General features: G+C 41.4%; 1 protein-coding gene across 2 annotated transcripts in view; it reads left to right on the top strand.

Annotated features, from left to right (window-relative positions):
• The window catches only part of wdr27 (WD repeat domain 27), a 561,812-nt gene that overhangs the window by 63,078 nt on the left and 476,295 nt on the right, over positions 1-22,439 (top strand). For both annotated transcript variants that reach the window (XM_073051837.1, XM_073051836.1), the window contains exons 17-19: positions 7,940-8,029; positions 15,164-15,285; positions 21,968-22,101. In XM_073051837.1, coding sequence (XP_072907938.1) covers positions 7,940-8,029; positions 15,164-15,285; positions 21,968-22,101 — 346 coding nt within the window. The remainder of the gene's footprint in view (positions 1-7,939; positions 8,030-15,163; positions 15,286-21,967; positions 22,102-22,439) is intronic.

Raw genomic sequence — 22,439 nt, 5'->3', positions numbered from 1 at the left:
GTAAGGACTTCGGTGTTGGTGACTCGTTCGGTCCATTTGATGCCCAGAACGCGTCTCAGGCTGTGGAGGTGGAAGGCGTTGAGACGTCGCTCCTGCCTGGAGTAGAGGCTCCAGGTCTCGCTGCTGTAGAGCAGTGTGCTGAGGACGCATGCCTTGTAGACTGCAATTTTGGTGTTCGTAATTAGCTTTCTGTTCTCCCAGACTCTCTTGATCAGCCTGGCGAATGTGGTGGCTGCTCGTCCGATCCGCCTGTTGATCTCGGAGTCCAGGGAGAGGCTGTCCGTGATGGTGGAGCCGAGGTATATGAATTTGTGGACTACCTCCAGCTCGTAATTGTTGATGTTGATGATGGGGGGTTGTTCAGCGCCTTGGCCCATCACGTTGGTCTTCTTCAGACTAATGGTTAGGCTGAATTCCTGGCAGGCTCTTGAGAGGTTGTCCATAAGTTGCTGCTGTTGCTCTTCAGAGTGTGTCGCCAACGCTGCGTCTAATATTTGCATGTCTCTGATGAGTACTTTACGGAGCTTGGATTTTGCCCTCAGCCGGGACAGATTGAACAGCCTTCCGTCCGAACTGGTATGAAGGTAAACTCCATCGGTTGAAGTTCCAAACGCATGTTTCAGCGTGACTGCGAAGAAGATGCCGAATAGGGTGGGAGCAAGCACACAGCCCTGCTTCACACCGCTGCAGATGTTGAAAGCCTCTGAAGAAGAGCCGTCAAATTGAACGACGCCTTTCATATCCGCATGAAACGATTAGCTTTCCAGTGGAAAAACAGCTGATTTTTGATGCAAAGTAACAAACTTATGCTCGGCCACTTGAACATTTGGAGCAATTTGTTTTTGTTTTGGATTTCCAGTATCTGTAGGTTTTTGCTGCAATTAAAATCAAATGATCTATTCATTAATAAATAAATTTGTTTGGATGCTGGTGTTCAAACAGTGAAATGGAAAGCACGGAAATAGAATTTACCTATTGAAATCTGTCAATAAGAACAAGACTACTGTAACAAGATTAAAGTAATTACAAAGCAGCACACAAAATGCTGGAGGAACTCAGCAGGTTAGGCAGCATCTATGGAAATGAATGAACAGTTGATGTTTCAGGCCAAGATCCTTCAACAGCATGACTGTTTATTCATTTCCATAGATGCTGCCTGACCTGCTGAGTTCCTCCAGCATTTTGTGTGAGTTGCTCTGGACTTCCAGTGTCTGCAGAATCTCTTTATGTTTCTAAAGTAATTACAAGTTCAAGTGTAATTGTCATTCAACCCTACACATTGACACAAGCTAACTGAAACATTGTTCCTCTGGGGCCAAGGTGCAAAACAGAATACGTAGCTAAGACACTATTTGTTGGACCCAGAGAGGCCGCTGCTACAAAGCACGCTACCACCTTACTCCATCTAGGTGTTTCAATGCAGCCATTTATAATTTACTAATTCCTTGCATCTGAAATATACAGGAAACCTCTGTGGAAAATTGGAATAAGCTGTGTACCATATTTATACTGTTAAATGAGCAAGGTGTGAGAGAGAGCAGATTGATTCTGCCAGCCAGAATAGATTCAATGTGTTTCGTATGACGTTTCCAAAACAATGGGTTACCTTGCATTTGTTCAGTTCAAATCAAATCAAGTTTAAGTTCAATTATCATTCAACCATACGTGAATATAGCAGAACGAAACAGTGTTCCTCTGATGATGTCACTTTCAGCATGGAAAATGTTCCTACTCACATTTTTCTCCAAAACATGGATATTGTGGAGCTGTCAGCCTTAGCAGCAAGTGAAATAAACAGAGCTAGTATACGGAGAAGTTGCGCTGAAATTATTCCTTTGCTTGAAGTGAAGCAAATGCAAGTAAATTTTTACATTCCTGCTCCCGGGGTTTCTTGACTGTTTCATGATGCCCAGTGACACTAGCTTGACATGGATATAATGCTTGAGTAGCAATTCAAAAACACTCATTTGACTACTGAGAAAACACTTTCGGAACTGGACGACTTTTAAGAGGACTGGACAAATTTTAAAAACTTACAGAAGGAAACTAAGGAAATCATTAGGAAAGAAAAGATGAATTATGAAAGGAAGTTGGCAATTAACATAAAGGATACTAAGAGTTTTTTTTAAATATATGAAGAGTAAAAGAGTGACATGGGTAGATATAGGACCAATTGAAAATGATGCTGGTGAAATTATAATGGGTAACAAAGAGATGGCAGAAGAACTAAATGAGTATTTTGCATCATTCTTCACAGTGGAAGACATTAGCAACATACCTGATAGCCAGAGGTCTCAGGGAATAGAATTAGGTACAGTCAAGATTACTAGAGAGAAAGTGCTTGGGAAGCTAAATGGACTAAGGATAGATAAGTCTCCCGGACTGGATGAGGTGCACCCATGGGTTCTGAAGGAGGTGGCTTTGGAGATGGTGGAGGCATTGGAAATGATCTTCCAGAATTCAATATACTCTGGCATGATCCCGGAGAACTAGAGGGTTGCAATTGTAGTTCTTCTGTTTAAGAAAGGAGGGAGGCAGCAAAAAGAAAATTACAGACCTATTAGTCTGACATCGGTAGTTGAAAAGTTATTGGAGTCGATCCTCAAGGACGAGGTTATGAAATACATTGTGGTACATGACAAGATAGGCCCAAGCCATCATGGTTTCATGAAGGGAAGATCCTGTCTCACCAACCTATTAGAATTTTTTGAGGTAATCGCAAATAAGATTGACAAGGGAGAGACTGTGGATGTTGTGCATTTGGATTTTCAAAAGGCCTTCAATAAGGTGCAGCATAAAAGGCTGCTTAATAAGATGAGAGCCAGTGGAATTACAGGAAAGATATTGGAATGGGTGGAACATTGGCTGATAGGCCGAGAGCAAGGGGATCCTTTTCTGGTTGGTTGCCAGTTACTAGTGGTGTTCCGCAGGGGTTGTGTTGGGGCCGCTTCTTTTTACAATGTATATCGATGATTTAGATTATGGATTAAATGGTTTTCTGGATATGTTTGTGGATGACACCAGGATAGGTGGAGGAGCAGGAAGTGTTGAAGAAACGGAAAGATTGCAGAGAGACTTGGTCAGTTTAGGAGAGTGGGCAAAGAAATGACAGATGAGATACAATGTTGAGAAATTTACAGATGTACATTTTGGAAGAAGAAATGATCGGGCAGATTATTATTTAGATGGGAAGAAAATTCAAAAATCGGAAGTGCAAAGGGACTTGGGGGGTCCTCGTGCAGGATACCCTAAAGGTTAACCACCAGGTTGGATCGGCAGTAAGGAAAGCGAATGCTATATTGGCATTCATTTCAAGAGGAATAGTGTATAAGAGTAAGGAGTTGTTGATGAGGCTCTATGGTGCAGTGGTGAGACATCATTTGGAATACTCTGTGCAGTTTTGGGCCCCCAATCTTAAAAGGGATGTACTGATGTTGGAGAGAGTTCAGAGAAGATTGACGAGGATGATTCTTGGAATGCAGGGGTTAGCACTTGAGGAACATTTGTTGGCTCTTGGACTGTATTCATTAGAATATAGAAGAATGAGAGGGGATCACATAGAAACATTTTGAATGTTGAAAGGGTTGGACAGAGTAGATGTGGACCAAGAGCTGTTTCCCTTGGTGGGTGAGTCCAACACAAGAGGCCACAGTCTTAGAATTAGAGGGTACCCATTTAAAACAGAGATGAAGAGAAATTTTTTTAGCCAGAGTGTCATGGATTTATGGAATTTGTTGTCACACACGGCTGTGGAGGCCCGATCATTGTGGGTGTTTCAGGAGGAGATTGATAGGTATCTAATTAGTCAGGGTATCAAGGGATATGGGGAAAAAAGCCGGAAACTGGAACTAGATGGGAGAATAGTTTAGCTCCTGGTGGAGTGGTGGAGCAGACTCAATGGGCCTACTTTTGCTCCTTTGTCTTGTAAACATTGTATACCAAGGTAACTAAATTCAATGTGTATCTTCGTGGTCTTTTGCTGCTGTAGCCCATCTACTTCAAGATTTGACATGCGTGTTCAGAGATGTTCTTCTGCACACTGATGTTATGATGCGTAGTTATTTGAGTTACTGTTGCCTTCCTGTCACTGTTCCTAAAACGTTGCATGTGTTTCTTCAGGCTCTGCTGCTCCTCCTGAAGGTAGCAATGAGAAAATGGCATTTCCTGGGTGGTGGTGATCCTTAACGATGGATGTCACCTTTTTGAGGCATCACCTTTTGAAGATGTCCTCGACGGTGGGGAGAGTTGTACATATGATGGAGCTGGCTGAGTCTGCAATCCTCTGAAGCTTTTTCTTATCCTATGAGTGCATACTGAGTACAGCTCAGAACAGCTCTTCAGCCCACAGTGTTGAGCTGGCCTATTCCATGATCAGTCCAATCCTTCTCTCCTACACAGCCCATGACACTCTATTTGCCTTTTATTCATGTGCCTATCTAAGAGTCTCTTAAATGTTCCTAATGTATCAACTTATATCACCACCTCTGGCGATGATTCTAGGTACCTACCACTCTCTATGTAAAAAGAATTAAAAAAAAACATTTCTGACATCTCCCTGAAACTTTCCAATACTGATGTTAATTGGATGCCCTCTGGTATTTGCTATTGCCACCCTGGGAAAAGGTGCTGGCTGTCCACTATATCTATGGCTCTTATAATTTTATATACCTCTATTAAGTTGTCTTTCATCCTTTTATCCTCAGTAATAGTTGGGTGTATAAAGGGTGGACGGGAAGATGAACACAAACACAAGGAAATCTGCAGATGCTGGAAATTCAAGCAACACACACAAAATTCTGGTGGAATGCAGCAGGCCAGGCAGCATCTGTAGGATCCTTCACATATTCTACCAGTCTGTTGTCACCAATACAATCTTCTTCTATGTGATGGTGTGCTCGGGCAATGACATCAACACAGATACCAACAGGCTCTATAAGCTAATTAGAAAGGCTAGTTTTGTTATCGGAGTTAAACTGGACACAAAGGACCCTAAGGAAAATCCTGGCAATTCTCAAAGGTTCAAAGGTCAAATTTAATGTAAGAGAAACGTATACAATAGACATCCTGAAATGTCTTCTTCGCAAACATCCACAAAACAGAGAAGTGCCTCAATGACAGTTAGATGTGAGAACCCCAAAGTCCTCCCCAGCTCTCCCCTCCCACGCATAAGTGGCAGTGAGCAACGATCCCCCGTCCCCCACCAGAAAAAAAATGTGCAAAGGGTACAGTCACAGAGCCCAACCCTGTGCTAAGCAATAGCAAAGACACAGACCAAAGTTACCCCAAAAGCTTCGCATTTCATCTGAAGTTCGAGAAACCACAGGTTCTCTTTCTCCTTGGTAAGGCAGAGGGAAGGGTCCCCTTGGCTGAACAGAGGAGCACTTTTAGTAATAAACATAAACAATTGCTCTGCTCCAAAGAGTGCTATGAGGTCATTCTTACCCTTGGCCTTTAGGCTTTGTAATGAGTCAACCTATAGCCAGGGAAGTGATGACACCCCCCCCCCCCCCGATAGACTGTTTGAGGTAACTTATTTTCTTTTAATATTTATATGTCTGTGCACTTGTAATGCTACAATGACACTGTAATTTCCTTGGGGATCAATAAAATATCTCACCTCTCCCCCCCCCTCCCCAAAGAGAAAAGGCACAGCTTGCTCAATCTTCCATCATATGACATGCTCCCTAATCCAGGCCAGCATCTTGGTAAATCTCTTCTGCACCCTCTCTAAAACTTCTACATCCTTCCTATAATGAGGCGATCAGAATGGAACACAGTAGGTAATGGTATGTTACTTACAAATGAAAAGTTTCACATGTAGATGCACAGTCCTTTCCTTGTAATCTTTATATTAAAGCTATTTTTTCATGCACATTAATTTGTGAAGAGTATGTCACATAATTTACTGTAAATTCAAATTCAATTCAAAGTAAATTTATTATTAAAGCATTTATTGTATATGTTACCATATGCTACCTTTAGGTTCCTTTTCTCCCAGGCATTCACATCAAAAAAGAAATGCAATTGAATTTTCTGAAAGCTCTACGTAAGCATATAAAGACTGATAACCAACCAATGGTTATTGAAAATAATATTGAGGACAAGAGTTGTAAAGAGTCCTTAAAAGTGTGTCTGTAGATTGTAGATGCACACAAAATGCTGGAGGACCTCAGCAGACCAGGGAGCACCTATAGAAAAGAGTAAATTGACTTTTAGCTCAAAACATCAATTGTTTACTCTTTTTCATAGTTTCTGCCTGGCCTGCTGAGTTCCTCCAGCATTTTGTGTGTATTACTTTGATTTCTAGCATCTGCATATTTTCTCTTGGCTGCAGACTGTCGAATTAGTTCATAGTGTGAGTGAAGTTATCCATGCTGGTTCAGGAGCTTGATGGTTGTAGGGTGATAGCTGTTCCTGAACCTGGTGGTGTGGGACCTAAGATCTCTATGCCTATTGCTAGCTAATTACCTTTTTTTTTTACTATGTTAATAATATTTATCCTGATGTTTATATTGCATCTAAAGAGCAGTCAGTTTACTACTATCATAAAGCTGTGCAGCACAGAAGTCATTCGGTTGACTATGTCCACATTGACTGGGATGCAATGTTCAAGTCAAGAATTTTCATGCAAATAATTTCTTTTCATTGCTTCAGATTTATCACATGCACATGGAAACACTATGAAATGTGTTATTTGCTTTAACATCCAACATCTACGGATGAGCCTTGGGGCACACATTGTGGCAGTACTATAGTACACCCACAATGCTCGGCAGAGCACGCAAGCACCAAAACAACAGTAGAATGAGATGTTTCCCTCCCACCCACCATCCCATGCACATGTACAATCCTCCAACCCCAGGCCTCCGGGAGTCCAGTGCCCAGGCTTCAGTCATTCGGGTCTTGACTTTTGGACTGCCAATCAACCTTTGGGCTCCGATCTTCAGTGTCAACGTGTGGACATTCAAAGTACGTATATTGAGATTTGTCGTCTTATAGGCAGCCACAAAATAAAGAAACACAAATAAACCCACACAACAAAAACTGTCAATTATCCAGTGTCTGGAGAAAAAAAATCAAATTGTGCAAACAATAAAAAGTAAACAAACAACACACAGAACGTTAACTGTAGAGTCACCAGAAGTGAGTCCACAGCCACGGAGCCAGTTCAGTGCTGAGGTGAGTGCTGATGGTTGCAGGCCACAGCCACGGAGTCAGTCGGCTCTGAAGCAAATGAAGCCACTCCAGGAGCCTGATGGCTGCAGGCCACAGCCATGGAGCCAGTTCAGCACAGAGACAAATGCCAATGGTTGCAGGCCACAGCTGTAGTGTCAATTCAGTGCTGAAGTGAGCAAACCTCATGGAATAGTGAACGGAACACTGGTTAACCTGTCACCCTCTGTATTTTCCTCTCTAGTCTTCCACAAAGTCGAAGAATGACCTTGGTCGGACCTTGTGGCTTTATCCACCTTCATGCCTTTAATGCTGTAAAAGCTCCAGGAAGATGTGAATCTCCTCCAAAACATCCCTACTTGTTTCCCTGATCTTTTGAACGCCTGTGATTTTCTCATTATAAACACGGAGGGGAAATATTCATTAAAAATTTCACTCATTTCCTGCAGCTTGAATAGTAGGAAGCCCTGCTGATCTCTAAGGGGGCCTATCATTTCCCTGGTTACCCTATTAATATAGCTGTAGAATGTCTTGTCATTTTTCTTAACATTACATACCAGATCCTCCTGATTTCTCTCTTTGAGGTACTTATAATCTTTTAATAGTCATCTTTTAATTATATGTTTTAAAAAAATTCTCATTCGCATTTTATGCTTGTGAATGAAAATAAAAATGTATATAATAATACCATGATTATAATGGACACTTGTGAGAACTTATATCAAGTATTGAAACTTATTTTGCTTCTAATTGCTCTCATTTTCAGGGGATGGAAAGTTACTGGCTGTGGGATTGGCTGACAAATCCATGCTAGTTTATAATGCTTCACTAAGTGGATCCCCAGCTGTTTTTACAGGTAACAACAATGAATAGATTAAGATTTAAAAAAAATATACAGAGACATTAAATTTACTTGTCTATAATTCTGCCAATGAAATGTGAGTAAACATTTTGAAGCTTCATAAAGCTTGCCAGAATATACCCGCACTCTAGTTGACACCTGTTTTACACACAGTCATACTTTTGCATGTGACGATTGGATTTTCCAGCACATGAACACCAATATGAAGTGCAGCACTTCATAATCATGTAGCATCAGTTTGACCCACTTAAACTGGATGGGACCAAGACCTGATGGGTCCCAGGCAATATAGTGTGTAGTTATTTAGATGACTTCAATGTGCAAGAGGATTGGAAAGATCAGGTTGGTTTTGGATCACAAGAGAGGCAATTTGTTAAATGCCTACGAGATGGCTTTTTAGAGCAACTTGTGCTCAAGTCTACTTGGGGAAAGGCTAGCTTAGATTGGGGGTTGTTTAATAGTCCAGATATTATTAGGCAGCTTAGGGTAAAGGAGCTCTTAGGAGACAGTGATCATAACATGATTGAATTCATACTGCAATTTGAGAAGAAGTATAAGTCAGATGTATCAGTATCGCAATGGAATAAAGGGATTTACAGAAGCATGAAAGCGGATCTTGCTCAAGTGGATTGGAGGAGGATACTGGCGGGGATGACGGCAGAGCAGAGATAGCCGAAGTTTCTGTGAATAGTTCACAAGGTGCAGGATAGATACGTCCCATAGAAGAAGTTCTCAAGTGGCAGGGCTAGGCAACCATGACTGACAAGGGACTGCATAAAAGCCAGGGAAAGGGCATATAATGTTGCAAAAATGAGTGGGAAGGTGGATGATCGGGAAGTTTTAAAAACCAACAAAAGGCAACTAAAAAAATTCATGAGAAGGGAAAAGATGAAATATGAGGATAATATAAAGCAGGATACCAAAAGTTTTTTCAGTTATATAAGGAGTAAAAGGGAGGTGAGAGTTGATAGTCGACTACTGGAAAATGATGCTGGTGAGGTAGTAATGGGGGACAAAGAAATAGTGGATGAACTTGATAAGTACTTTGTATCAATCTTCACTGTGGAAGACCTTAACAATGTGCCAGAGGTCTGTGAGTGTCAAGGAGCAGATGAACTGCATATCAAAGTTCTGAAGGAGATTGCTGAAGAGCTAACTGATGCATTGGTTATGATTTTTCAAAAATTATTTGATTCTGGCATGGTTCTAGAGGACTGGAATATTGCAAATGTCACTCCACTCTTTAAGAAGCGAGGTAGGCAAAATAAAGGAAACTATCGGCCAGTTGGTCTAACCTCAGTGGTTGGTTAAGTGTTGGAGTTTATTATTAAGGATGAGGTTTTGGGGTACATGAAGACTAATGATAAAGCAAGTCAAAGTCAACATGATTTCTGTAAAAGGAAATCTTGCCTGACAAATCCGTTAGAGTTCTTCAAGGAAGTAACAAGCAGGCTGGGCAAAGGAGAGGCAGTGGATGCCATTTACTTGGATTTTCAGAAGGCATTTGATAAGGTGCCACACATGTGGCTGCTTAACAAGATAAAATCCTATGGCATTACAAGAAAGTTACTGACATGGATAGAGGAATGGCTGACAGGCAGGAGGCAGTGAATGGGAATAAGGGAGGCCTTTTCTGGTTGGCTGCCAGATCCTCAGGGATCAGTATTGGGACTGCTTCTTTTCACATTGTTTGTCAATGATTTAGGTAATGGAATTGATGGCTTTGTGGTTAAGTTTGTGAATGATATGAAGATAGGTGGAGGGGTAGGTATTGCTGAGGAAACAATATGATTGCAGAAGCACTTAGATAAATTGGAAGAATTTCACCATCCGGCGAAAAGTGGCAGATGGAATACAGTGTTGAGAAATGTTAGATAATGTATTTTAGTAAAAGGAACGATAGTGCAGACTACTGCTAAATGTGAAAATTCAAATATCAGAGGTGCTGAGGGACTTGGGAGTCCTTGTGCAAGATTCCCAGAAAGTTAATTTTCAGGTCAAGTCTATGGTAAAGAAGGCAAATGCAATGTTGGCATTCATTTCAAGGGGAATAGAGTATAAAAACAAGGAGATAATGCTGAGGCTTTATAAGACACTAGGCAGTCTACATTTGGAGTATTGTCAATGGTTTTGGACCCCATATCACAGAAAAGATGTGCCGTCATTGGAGAGAGTCCAGAGGAAGTTCATGAGGATGATTCTGGGAATAAAATGGTTAACATATGAGGAGAGTTTGGCAGCTTTGTGTCTGTACTAACTGGAATTTAGAAGAATGCTGGGGGATCTCATTGAAACTAACCAAATGTTTAAAGCACTAGATAAAGTGGATGTGGAGAGGATATTTCCTATGGTCCAGAACTAGAGGGCATGGCCTCAAAATTGAGGGACGATCCTTTAGAACAGAGGCAAGGATGATTTTTTTTAGCTAGAGAGCTGTGAATCTGTGGAATGCCTTGCCACAGACAGCTGTGGAGGCTAAGACTGAGTATATTTAAAGCGAAAATTGATAGTTTACTGATTGGTCAGAACATCAAAGGTTATGGTGAGAAGGCAGGTGTATGGGGTTGACTAGAATCTGGGATCAGCCACGATGAAATGACAGAGTAAATTCGGTGGGCTGAATGGCCTAATTCTGCTCATGTGTCTTATGACAGTCGCAAGTTTGATCCTGATTCCTCCCTTTGCCATTTGAGTAGAAATTTCAGGAGTAATGCCTCTGCTGAACTTGCAGAGGTTGGGGCATCAGGCAACTGGTTTAAGTATTTGAATGTTGCTATACTTTTGGCAAATTCTCAGTGTGACAGAACTGAAGTATCTCATTGTGGTGTCAAATTTAATTTCCAGTACAAAACCTGTAATCTGTGTTCAAACTGAAAGCTGTTGGATATTGTTGAGAATTTGTATCCATTGAGAACACTATTGAACATTGCAAAGTTTCCCAAAGTACTTGAGATTTGTTTTCAAATGGAAGAAGTGCTACACCTGCCCATTCACCTCCCTCACCTCCCAAACTGTCCTTCCAGGTGAAGCAACCCTTCACCTGCGAGTCTGTCGGGGTCATCTACAGGATCCGGTGCTCCCGGTGTGATGGACTCTACATTGGTGAGGCCCAACATAGACAGGGAACCACTTTGTCAAGCACCTTTGCTCTGTCTGCAACAAGCAGGATTTTTCAGTGTAACACACAAAACACACTGGAGGAACTCAGCAGGTCGGGCAGTGATGCACCATCAATGACTCTCTCTGAGACGTAAGGCGAGGTATCGGCTTTTATTGACTGGAAGAAGGAACAAGCAGTGGTTGACCACCATACTACATCCTGGAGACAGAGAGGCCGGGCTCAGACCTCAGTCGCCTTTATACAGGGGTCTGTGGGAGGAGCCACAGGAGCGGTCAGCAGGGGGCGTGTCCAGACAGGTATATGTAGTTCACCACAGGCAGCATCCGTGGAAACCAACAGTCAACATGCCGAGACCCTTCATCAGGACTGAAGAGGGAGGGGGCAGGGGCCCTATAAAAAAGGTGGGGGGAGGGTGGGAAGGTGAAGGCTGGTAGGAGCCAGGTGAAAAACCAGTAAGGGGAAAGATCAAGGGGTGGGAGGGGGGGGAACAGGGAGGGATAGACAGGAAAGGTGAAGAAGGAATGTAAGGGGAAAGCACAATGGGTCAGAAAGCACAATGAGGTGGAACCCTGAGGGAGGTGATAGGTGATAGGCCCCTTCTGCCACCTTCAACAGGACCCCACCACTAAGCACATCTTTCCTTCTCTACCCCTCTCTGCTTTCCGCAGGGATCATTCCCTCCACAACTCCCTTGTCCACACGTCCCTCTCCACGGATCTCCCACTTGGCACCTATTGCAAGTGTAAGTGCTACACCTGTCCCTACACCTCCTCTCTTACCACCATTCAGGGCCCCAAACACTCCTTCCAGGTGAGGCAACACTTCCCTTGTGAGTCTGTTGGGGTCATCTATTGCATCCGGTGCTCCCGGTGTGGCCTCCTCTACATTAGGGAGACCTGATGCAGATTGGGGGACCGCTTTGTCGATCATCTCCGCTCTGTCCGCCACACCAGACAGGATCTCTCAGTTGCCACCCACTTCAACTTTGCTTCACATTCCCATTCGGATATGTCCATACATGGCCTCCTCCACTGCCATGATGAGGCCAAACTCAGGTTGGAGGAGCAACACCTCATATACCGTCTGGGAAGTCTCCAGCCCCTTGGCATGAACATTGAATTCTCCAACTTCTGGTAATTCCTTCCCTCTCCTTTACCCCATCCCAGTTTCACTCTGCCTCCTCCTCCAGCTGCCTATCACCTCTCTCATGGTTCAGCCTCCTTCCACTACCCATAATGCTTTCCTCTTACATTCCTTCTTCACCTTTCCTGCCTATCCCCTCCCTGTTTCCCCTCCCCCACCCCTTGATCTTTCCCCTTACTGGTTTTTCACCTGGCACCTACCAATCTTCTCCTTCCCACCTTCTTTATAGGGCCCCTGCCCCCCTCCCTCTTCAGTCCTGACGAAGGGTTTCGGCCTGAAACGTTGACTGTTGGCTTCCATGGATGCCGCCCGACCTGCTGAGTTCCTCCAGCGTGTTGTGCATGTTGCTTTGACCCCAGCATCTGCAGAGTATTTTGTGCTTTGGATTTTTCAGTGCCCAGCCATTTTGATTCGGATCCTCATTCTCTTTGTGACATGTTGGTCCATGGCCTCCTCTGCTGCCACAGTGAGCCACTCTCAGGTTGGAGGACCAACATCTCATATTTCATCTGAGTTGAATCCAACTTAACACCATGAACATCGATTTCTTTATCTTCCATTTATTTCTTTCCCCTTCTCTTTTCTTCCATTCCCCATTTTGGCTCCTCTCTTACCTCTTCTGTTCTCACCTGCCCATCACCTCTCTCCATTGCCCTTCCTGCTTTCCTTTCACCCATGGTCCACTTTCCTCTCCTCTGAGATTCCTTCAGCAGCCCTTTACCTTTTCTACCCATCACCTCCCAGCTTCTTGATAACCCTCCCCCACCCACCTACCTTCCCCCTCATCTGACTTCACCTATCATGTTCTTGCTTGTATCCTTCCCCTCCCCCACCTTCTTCTGCCTTCCCTCTTCCTTTCCAGTCCTGATGAAGGTCTCAGCCCAAAACTTTAACTCTTTATTCCTTTCCATAAATACTGAGTTCCTCCAGCATTTTGTATGTGTTCTTCTGTATTTCCAGCATCTGCAGAATCTCGTGTGTGAGCTTTGTTTTTCTTCCTTTATCATTCCTGTCTCTCTGCCATTTTATTAGCTAAATTGCTAAGTTTTTACATTCCATTATGAATTCTCTTCATCAGTCCGGATATTTGATTTGGGGGAGGTAGAAATCCTACTGTCAGTATTTTTAATGGAAAGCTTGATTTGAAAACTATTTCTCAATTTCCTACCTTGCATCAACATTGTCAGAACAGTTTATTGACTGAAAGAATGTTTCTTTCTGGTCGTGAGTATTTCAGGCAATTTTAAGCCTAGCAACCTAGATCAATATTACATAAGCAACTTAATGCCCATTAGAAAGACTGGGTCTCAATATCAAAAGGTGGTGAAAGAGCTTTGTTACAAAGTCATTTGATGGATCTCTATTTATGAAATACTGCAAGCGGATCATAACACTTAAAATTTAAATATTAACAAAATGTTCCTGAGAAGCTGTTTGGAAGCATGCATCAATGATGTAACATTTCATGACAAAATCAGATTCTTACTTCTCTCTAATTTCTTTCTTAATTATTACTTTTAATGTGATTATGCAGAAAGCAAATTTAACCATTGTAGTTTTATATACTGAATAGGTGGATTTGAAATGACACTCATGAGAGCAGAAAGTGTCCACAATAAAGGTGTTGGTTGATTGGCACGGTTGCCAAATTTTGCAAGTAGCCCATATTCTCTACATGATGCCCAAGTGCAACTCAGTGAGTCCCATAAGTCCCATAATATCTATGACTAAGGATAGGGATACTAATATCCTGCAAACCAATTATCTTCTAGTTTAGATTATCACAATGTTACCATCATTGCTGGATTTCCTAAATATCATACAGTACTGAAGGGAAAAGCCCATGAGTTCAACCCTGCACCAGCACTGAGATTTTACAAACAAATTTTAAACAAAGAGCAAACAGACACAAGATATTCTGCAGATGCTGGAAATCTAGAGTAACACACACAATGCTGGAAGAACTCAACAGATCCGACAGCATCCACGGAGAGGAGTACAGAGGTGACATTTTGGGTCAAGAAGAGACAGCACCTCTCTCACGTTGTATGTCTTATGGTGGTATATCCACTTTTAATGATGGTATGGGAAAACAATTTATGACTGGGTTTCCAGATTATACTGGAGAATATATGATGGTGGACTCAGATTGGGATTGATGTGAAACAATCACTGTCTAATTCTATTTTGTTAATTATGTTGTACACAAGAGGGCAGCACAGACCTGAATTGGCACTCAAATGCTTGTTTTAAAAACAAATTATTTTACTGATGTAGATTTGAAATAATCTACTGTAGCTATTAAGATCATTTAAACTTTCTGAAAACATAAGTATAAACAAGTTAGTATAGATCTGCTTAAAAATAACTCATTTAGTTATTTTTGTACTGTTTTGGTTTTCTTTCCCCAAAAACACAATAGTGGTTATACTTGTAGTTCATTTATCTTGCTAGTTTAGTAAACGATTTGAGTAAAAGCTTGCACGCAACTCTGAATGATAAACTTAATATGTTGTTAGGATTCGCATTCACATATTATAGATATCATCTTGAAAAATTTCCTTAAAAACTAGTTACTTTAGGTCAGATATTTTCTAGATCAGGTTGATTGACTTAAATGTATTCAAAAATTAAGCATCTCTACTGGACTGTACTGGAGGTAATTATATTTTTGGTGTGGTCCTCATTACAAAGCAATTAACACAGTCATTGATAAGTGTCAAGGACAATCAGATTATGCATAGTGATATTTTATAAAGTGGCCTTTTTTGTTTTCCTATGTCTCTAGAATTCACTCCAGAATTTAAGCGTAGGTGTTTTCTTATAGTATGATAACATATTCTATATTCTGTGCTTTACTTAAGGCCATGATGGGGCAGTGAACTGCTTGGATTGGACACAAAATAATAAATGGCTTTTAACAGCATCGGAAGATAGGTCATTATGGATCTGGCCAGTTCGTGGCTCAACCCCCGCACTGATGCTGGTAATTATTTAACCATTTGTTATTATATATATTCCAAAGTCACCATTTCTGTTACCTGTCTTTCATTTTTTTTCTATCACAATTAATCTTGGTTGTTTGCTTCACCTTTCTTCAAGCTTGTTCCCAATCTAGAGGGACATAGAATCATGGAGCACAGAAGGGGTCTGCATTAATTTTCTGAATTATTCAATTATTCCACTTCTTGTTCTTTCCCAAAATCACTGTTTCCTCTAAACTGCATGGGTGTGCGGCCATGCACTAACTAAATTGTTCCGATATGCATAGCCTTTGTTGCTGCACAGCAGTAATTTTCTTCTACATAATGTTTTGTTAAATTATGACCAGTTTTCAGGCCATGTAAACATTTCCTGCTCAGCTTTAAAATACGGTAATTAGAGGGAACATTCCCATAACTGTTAATTTTCCCTTTTTTAGAATATATTTCCAGCGTATTAAATCATATATTGGTTGATTTTTCTTCCACATCCCATTTGCTTAGTGGGTTCCAGATACATGGATAACTAGTACAATTTCCAGTTCTGAGTTTATGAAGGGCATAGCAGCAGCATCTCAGAACTGCTAAAATAATCCCTCTGTTTTATGACTGTGCTCCCTGTCAAATGCCATATCTTGCATCTGTGTCTGGCATGTGGGTTACTCAGAAATACAGGATGAAAATCTTTCATCTCTCAATTGTAAGGATACCAAAGCCCATGACCAGAAAAACCAACAAAAAGAAGTGGGTGCAGCCTAGTCCATCATAGGAAAAGTCCTTTACACCATTAAGCGCATCTGCAAACAGCATCCATCATCAAGGGCCTGCACCATCCAGGGTATGCTCTCATCTTGCTGCTGCCAAGGAGTACAGGAGCCTAGGTTCAGGGTCAGTTATTATCCTTCAACCTTCAGGCTCCTGAACCAGCGTGGATAACTTCACTCACCTCAATAGTGAACTGATTACACAACCTATGGACTCGCTTACAATAACTTTACAACCCAGGTTCTCAATATTATCTATCTGTCTATCTAGTATTAGCACAGTTTGTTGTCTTTTGCAGATCAGTTGTTTGTCTATCTTTGTTGTATTGTCATTAATTCTTACTCTTTCTTAGTTTCTACTGTGAATGCCTGCAAGAAAATTGATAATAAATGTACTTTGACCTTTGATATTATAGACTGTTCCAAAGGGCTACTATAGACTAAGGATAGCCATATTGGAAAATGACACTTCTGCATTGTAAATGAGAAAACGTTGCCCAGCCTATGGATTTTTCTTTTAGCATCTTTACATTTAAATGTACACCAAATATGCATTTAATTACTAAGCAAGTGATGGTGAAAGCTCAGTGAAAAGTACTTTATTGACTGTAAAGTTCTTTGGGATGTTTAGAGATTGGAAAGGCACTTTATAAGTACAAAGCCATTAAACACTTGCTGACACTGCATAAATAATACAATGTCACTGTTCAGAATTGTTGGCTGCAAGGCTATAAATGACTGCCATGTGCCATTAGTGTATATGTGGCGGGTGTTGAGGGCTTAGTTCAAGGCTGTGTTATACATTCTGTTTAGAATTGACAGCAAGATTTCTTTCAATCATCTTTTCATTTCCTCATTGTTCTGTTGTATTATGATTCTAAGACATTATTTGGGTGTCTAGTAATTTAGAAAGGCGGGCAGGTTCTGGCTACTTGCCAGAGATCTGGAATTCTCAGGAATAGGTTTGAAGAATCAGATGAGTACAGGAACATTGCTTCCCTGGGGATGCAGTATCTTGTTCAGATACTGCTTTAGGAAAGAAGAACTTGAGTGTTGGTTTCTTGACTGTATAGACTAAGAGAAACATGTACCTTTTAATTTATGATTAATTAATTGGATGATTGACTTGAGAAAATGAATGTGTTGTATAAGATTGTGTAAGGAGCATTTTCCAAGATGGCGGCGTGACGCAGATTGCAGCGGCCACTCCGGAGCTGATTATCTGTTATTTGTGAAGTGGAGTGTCGTGCGCAATCATAATCGATTGAAAACGGACGTGGGAGCATGGAGAAACATCGGGAAATCTCCAGGAAGACCTTCTTTGTTGCTGCTGTGAGGTTTGGGACTCTGCTGGGAAGAACAGGCCCCCAGTCCTCGGGGTCGCGTTGCCGATGGCCGTTGGCGGGGGCGTGTTAATACGCTTGACAGAGGATGGTGCTCGGAGAAGCTGTGCCAGAGGGGATGGTCGTCGGCTCGGAGGTTCGACGGACTAGAATTCCGCTGCGGTCAGGTCGCTTTTGGTGTGTGCTGCGTCTGCGAGGCTGGGTTCGACGGAGCTTTCATTGTGTGCTGTGTCTGCAAGGCTGAGTCAGGCGGCGCCGTGAAATCCATAGCGAGGGTATTCCCTTCTGCCGCTGGCGTGAGATGGCGAGTCTGTTGGGACCCTGGGGACTTGTGGAAACTGTGTGGTGATTTCTTTTGAACTTATAGTCCTTTAACATCTTTGGACTATTTTTACTGTGCCCGTGGTCTGTTTTTTTATCAATTATGCTATTGTTTACATTGTTGTAACTATGTGGTTTTGTGCAGGTCTTATAGCTTTAGTTTTTGGTCTTGTTTGTTTGGTGGGTTTGGAGCTCCTTTCCGGGAAACACGCTAAGACGGTAGTGCGATATTAATACGCAGCAGCCTCTCCGGACTCTGGATTGGGGATTGCCAAACGTTATGTGGATTTTCTGGTGTAGTCTGTTTTGTCATTTGCTTTTATGATATCATTCTGGAGGAACGTTGTCTCATTTTTTAACTGCATTGCATTTGTGGTTTCTAAATGACAATAAACTAAATCTGAAGATGCTGCTTTGTTCTTCAAGTTTCAATACCATATTGCAAAATAAGTAGAAACAGCTTTTTTTTGTATTTAACTTTTAAGAGCTGATTAAAAGTATCAAAAGTTTTAAGTTTATCCATTTTTATAAAGATTCAAGATAGAGAAAATCATCGAGTTTTGTAACAAACAAGAGAAAATCTGCAGATGCCGGAAATCCAAGCAACACACACAAAATGATGGAGGAAATCAGCAGGTCAGGCAGCATCTATGGAAAAGAACACAGTCAATGTTTTGGGCCGAGACCCGAAGGCAGGACTGGAGAGAAAACAATGAAGAGCAGAGTTGAAAGGTGGGGGGTGGGGGTGGGTGGAGGGAGAAACACAAGGTGATATGTGACCCTGTAAGAGGGAGGGGTGAAGTAAAGAGCTGGGAAGTTGATTGGTGAAAGAGATACAGGGCTGGAGAAGTGGGTGTTGGGTGTCCGATAGGAGAGGACAGAAGGCCATGGAAGAAAGAAAAGGGGGAGGAGCACCAGAAGGAGGCAATTAGATAAGGTGAGAGAGGGAAAAGGGGATGGGGAATGGTTGAGGGGTTAGAGACAGAGCCATTTGCAGAAATTTGAGAAATTAATGTTCATCAGATTGGAGGCTACCCAGACGGAATATAAGGTGGTGTTCCTCCAATCTGAGTGTGGCTTCATCGCAACAGTAGAGGGAGGGCATGGATAGACACATCAAAATGGGAATGGGAAGTGGAATTAAAATGGGTGGCTACTGGGAGATCCTGTTTTTCTGGCAGATGGAATGTAGATGCTTTGAAAAAATAGTCTCCCAATCTACGTGGGGTCTCACTGATATACAGGAGGCCACACTGAGAGCACCAGACACAGTATATGACCCTAACAGACTCACAGGTGAAGTGTTGGCTCACCTGGAAGGACTGTTTGGGGCCCTGAATAGTAGTGAGAGAGGGGGTGTAACACTTGTTCTGCTTGCAAGGATAAGTGCCAGGAGGGAGATGTGGAGAGGGACGAATAGACAACGGGGTCGCGTAGGGAGCGATCCCTGCAGAAAGTGGGAGGAAGGGAAAGATGTACTTGGTGACTGGATCTCGTTGGAGATGGTGGAAGTTCCGAAGTATTTTGTGCTGGACGCAGAAGCTAATGGGGTGGTAGGTAACGTCTACTATTGACTTTTTAGAAAGTGCATGAAGAAAGAATCTTATTTCTGTGAGTGATGATCTACTGAATTTAAAATATCTTAACATGATCTGCATGAATGAATTATTACAACTTTCCTGTTGTCAGCTGTGTGCATCCTACCAGATGAATTGTAGTTCCATTACATCATCTTTGACCAATCAAACTGACCCATGTGAAAGTGAGGCAACTTCTAAAAATGAACATGGTATACTGAATCTGCATCTGTGCACAGTAATGGGACTCCTGGGCCCCATAATTTGGCACCAGCGAATTACTCACAAAACAGCAAATATCCAAATTGCTTTGCAAAGTTTCAGATTTATTTATCATGTTATTTCTGAATATTTTGCGTGGAATGCATCTGAATTAAACAGAATTCAATTAAGGTCATGTCTGGTAAATAAAAGTAGAACTGTAGGCATGATTGCTGTGGTAAAGTTAAAATGTTCCATCTAATTGACAATGCAATCCAAGTGCTTCACAAGACCTTGAAAACAATTGGCCCAACCTGCTAAGTATATATTTATTCAAAGCAGATGCAACATTCATGTGAAGTCACAATGATCGATTAGCTGAATGTTGGAATATATAAACCTCTATTAATAAAACTATTTTCATTTACGTCATCAAAATATGTAAAAATGAAAGACTTTTTAAAGACGTGCAATTTATTAGAAATGTTTATAAGGTTGGCTTTGGATTGGCAGAACAATGTAATAACTCACTCTGAGAAAAGGGTCTTGCAAATTTATAAAGATTTGGTAGGCAGCATATTTATTTAATTGTACTTAATTAGTATTTGGAGTCCTGTCACCATTGGAAATTTAATATAATTGAAATAAAACTTCACCAGGCCTGTTCTACCACAGTCCATATATTTGGCTGTCATAGTTTACTTCATCTCCAGAGGAAATGAACCAGGCGCAAAGACGTGTCAAACATTTTGTTAGAGTCACCATGTCCAGTATTTACTAAACTCTGGAACATTAATGACCATTTGTAGTATTGGATAATAATTGAGCGCTCACAATAAAACTTTTATGCTTTTTGGAACAAAAGAACTGTCATATTTATAGCCCATCTTGATTCTCCATTCAGTCTGTTGTATTCTTAACCAGATGTAGGTATACTGAACCTCTCTTACTGCCTATTCAAAATTGTACAACAAAAAGGTATCCAAATGTTATAAATATGAAGAGAGAGAGAGAGAGAGAGAGAGAGAGAGAGACCCCCCCCCCCGAGGAACTCAGTATAAATAGAGGGGAATGAAGAGTCAACATTTCAGGCCGTGACCATTCATCAGGCCTTATGATAAAGGGTCTTGGCCTGAAATGTCGGCTCATTTTTGTGGCTGTGTGTGTGTGGCTCTGAATTTCCAGCATCTGCAGGATCTCTGGTGTTTATCATAAATGTGAATCAAGGCTACTAATGTAATGTTGCATCAATTTAACATTTCATCAATTATGTTTCATTTATTAAGTTCAGCTCTAATGTGGCTTGAGAATTGTGTAACCAAATCTGTTTCAGTTGATGCTTGATCCAACTTTTTCTCAAAGGATTCAGTCAATACACTTAATGTAAACTATTGTCTGGAATGTGGTTGTTTTTTTCCGTGTTGCTGTAGAGTAAAATGTTTTGTCTGATGTTCAAAATAGATTTTCTGTGAAAACAGATCAATGTTTTTGTTATGTGTGTCCATGGGTGTTAGATATTGAATTGTATTTTCATTATAGCTTGGTATATGGTGCCCAAAAACTTTGTTACTGTGATTTTGCATGTTACCATGGGAAAACCTGAGAGCCACTAGTGGCAGCACTGAATCTCTTGGAGAAATGGCTTCCAGTTCATCCCACAGAACAGTCAAACAATGAGGCTTTATGAGGCATTGGTCCAGTTGTACTTGGACTAATGTGAGCAGTTTTAGGCCCCTTATCTTAAGAAAGGATGTGCTGGTGTTGGAGGGGATCCGGAGGAGGTTCATGAGAATGATCCCAGGAACGAAAGGGGATGAAGAGCATTTGATGGTTCTGGGCCTGTACTCACTGGAATTTAGAAGAATGAAGAGGGATCTCATTGAAACCTATTGAATATTGAAAGGTTTAGAGAGAGTGGACTAGGAGAGGATGTTGCCTATAGTAGGAAAGTTTAGGACCAGAGGGCACAATCTTGGAATAGAAGGATGTCCCTTTACAACAGAGGGGAGAGGAAATTTTTTCAGTCAGAAGATGGTGAATCTATGGAACTTATTGTCACAGATGGCTGTGTCAAGTGACGTCCAAGTCATTGGTGTATTTAAAGTGGAGTTAATAGGTAATTGATGAGTAAGGGCTTCAAGGGTTATGGGGAGAAGGCAGGAGAATTGGTTTGAGAGGGGTAATAAATCAGCATGATGGAATGGCGGAGCAGTCTTGATAAGCTGAATGGCCTAATTCTGCTCCTATATCTTATGGCCTTATGAGTTCATTACTCCCACTGCCCATATCCAAAGCATGATTAAAAAGAGCTGGAACTACTGGATAAATATCATAAGCATCCTGATTAACATGTTGAAAATCAACCAAACCATTTCTGGGATATCTTAACCAAAGCAATTTAGTACGTCAACCCATACTGATGTTTTTCTTAATTCTGTACTCATTGAGGTAGAAATATCTGCTTGTTTTTCTGTCTGTTAGGGTCTGGAAACACTTTCAAGGCCAGCACGATCAGCTCAGTTCTATTATATGGACAAATTTCTGTTGTTCTCTTCAGGATCTGAGTTTCAGCTGCATAAATACCACTTGGATACAAGTAGGGATGACATTAAAAGGCAAGTTTACTTTGACATTTATTTTTCTTATGAGGTTATTAAAGTGACGGGTGTTGGTGAAAGGAACATATTTTGGCATTCCTTTTCCCCTCTTTGAAAATATATTTTATACAATTAGTCTGAAATGGAAACAAATTTAGAGTTATACAGCATGGAGAGAAGCCCTATGGCCCAACCTACAGGAGGAAGAAGCTGAAGGTCCAGAAGCCTATCCTGAATAGGGGATCAGATGTGGAGAGGGTCAGTAACTTTAAATTCTTTGCCTTTATGTTAGAACAGTACAGCACGGTACCAGCCTTTCAGCCCATGATGTTGTGCCAATCTACTCACCTGCTCTA

This window comes from Hemitrygon akajei, chromosome 7 (genome assembly GCF_048418815.1).
Source record: "Hemitrygon akajei chromosome 7, sHemAka1.3, whole genome shotgun sequence".
NCBI classification, from domain to species: Eukaryota; Metazoa; Chordata; class Chondrichthyes; order Myliobatiformes; family Dasyatidae; genus Hemitrygon; species Hemitrygon akajei.
Note: the sequence above shows the minus strand (reverse complement) of the source record. Positions and strands in the feature narration are given on the sequence as shown.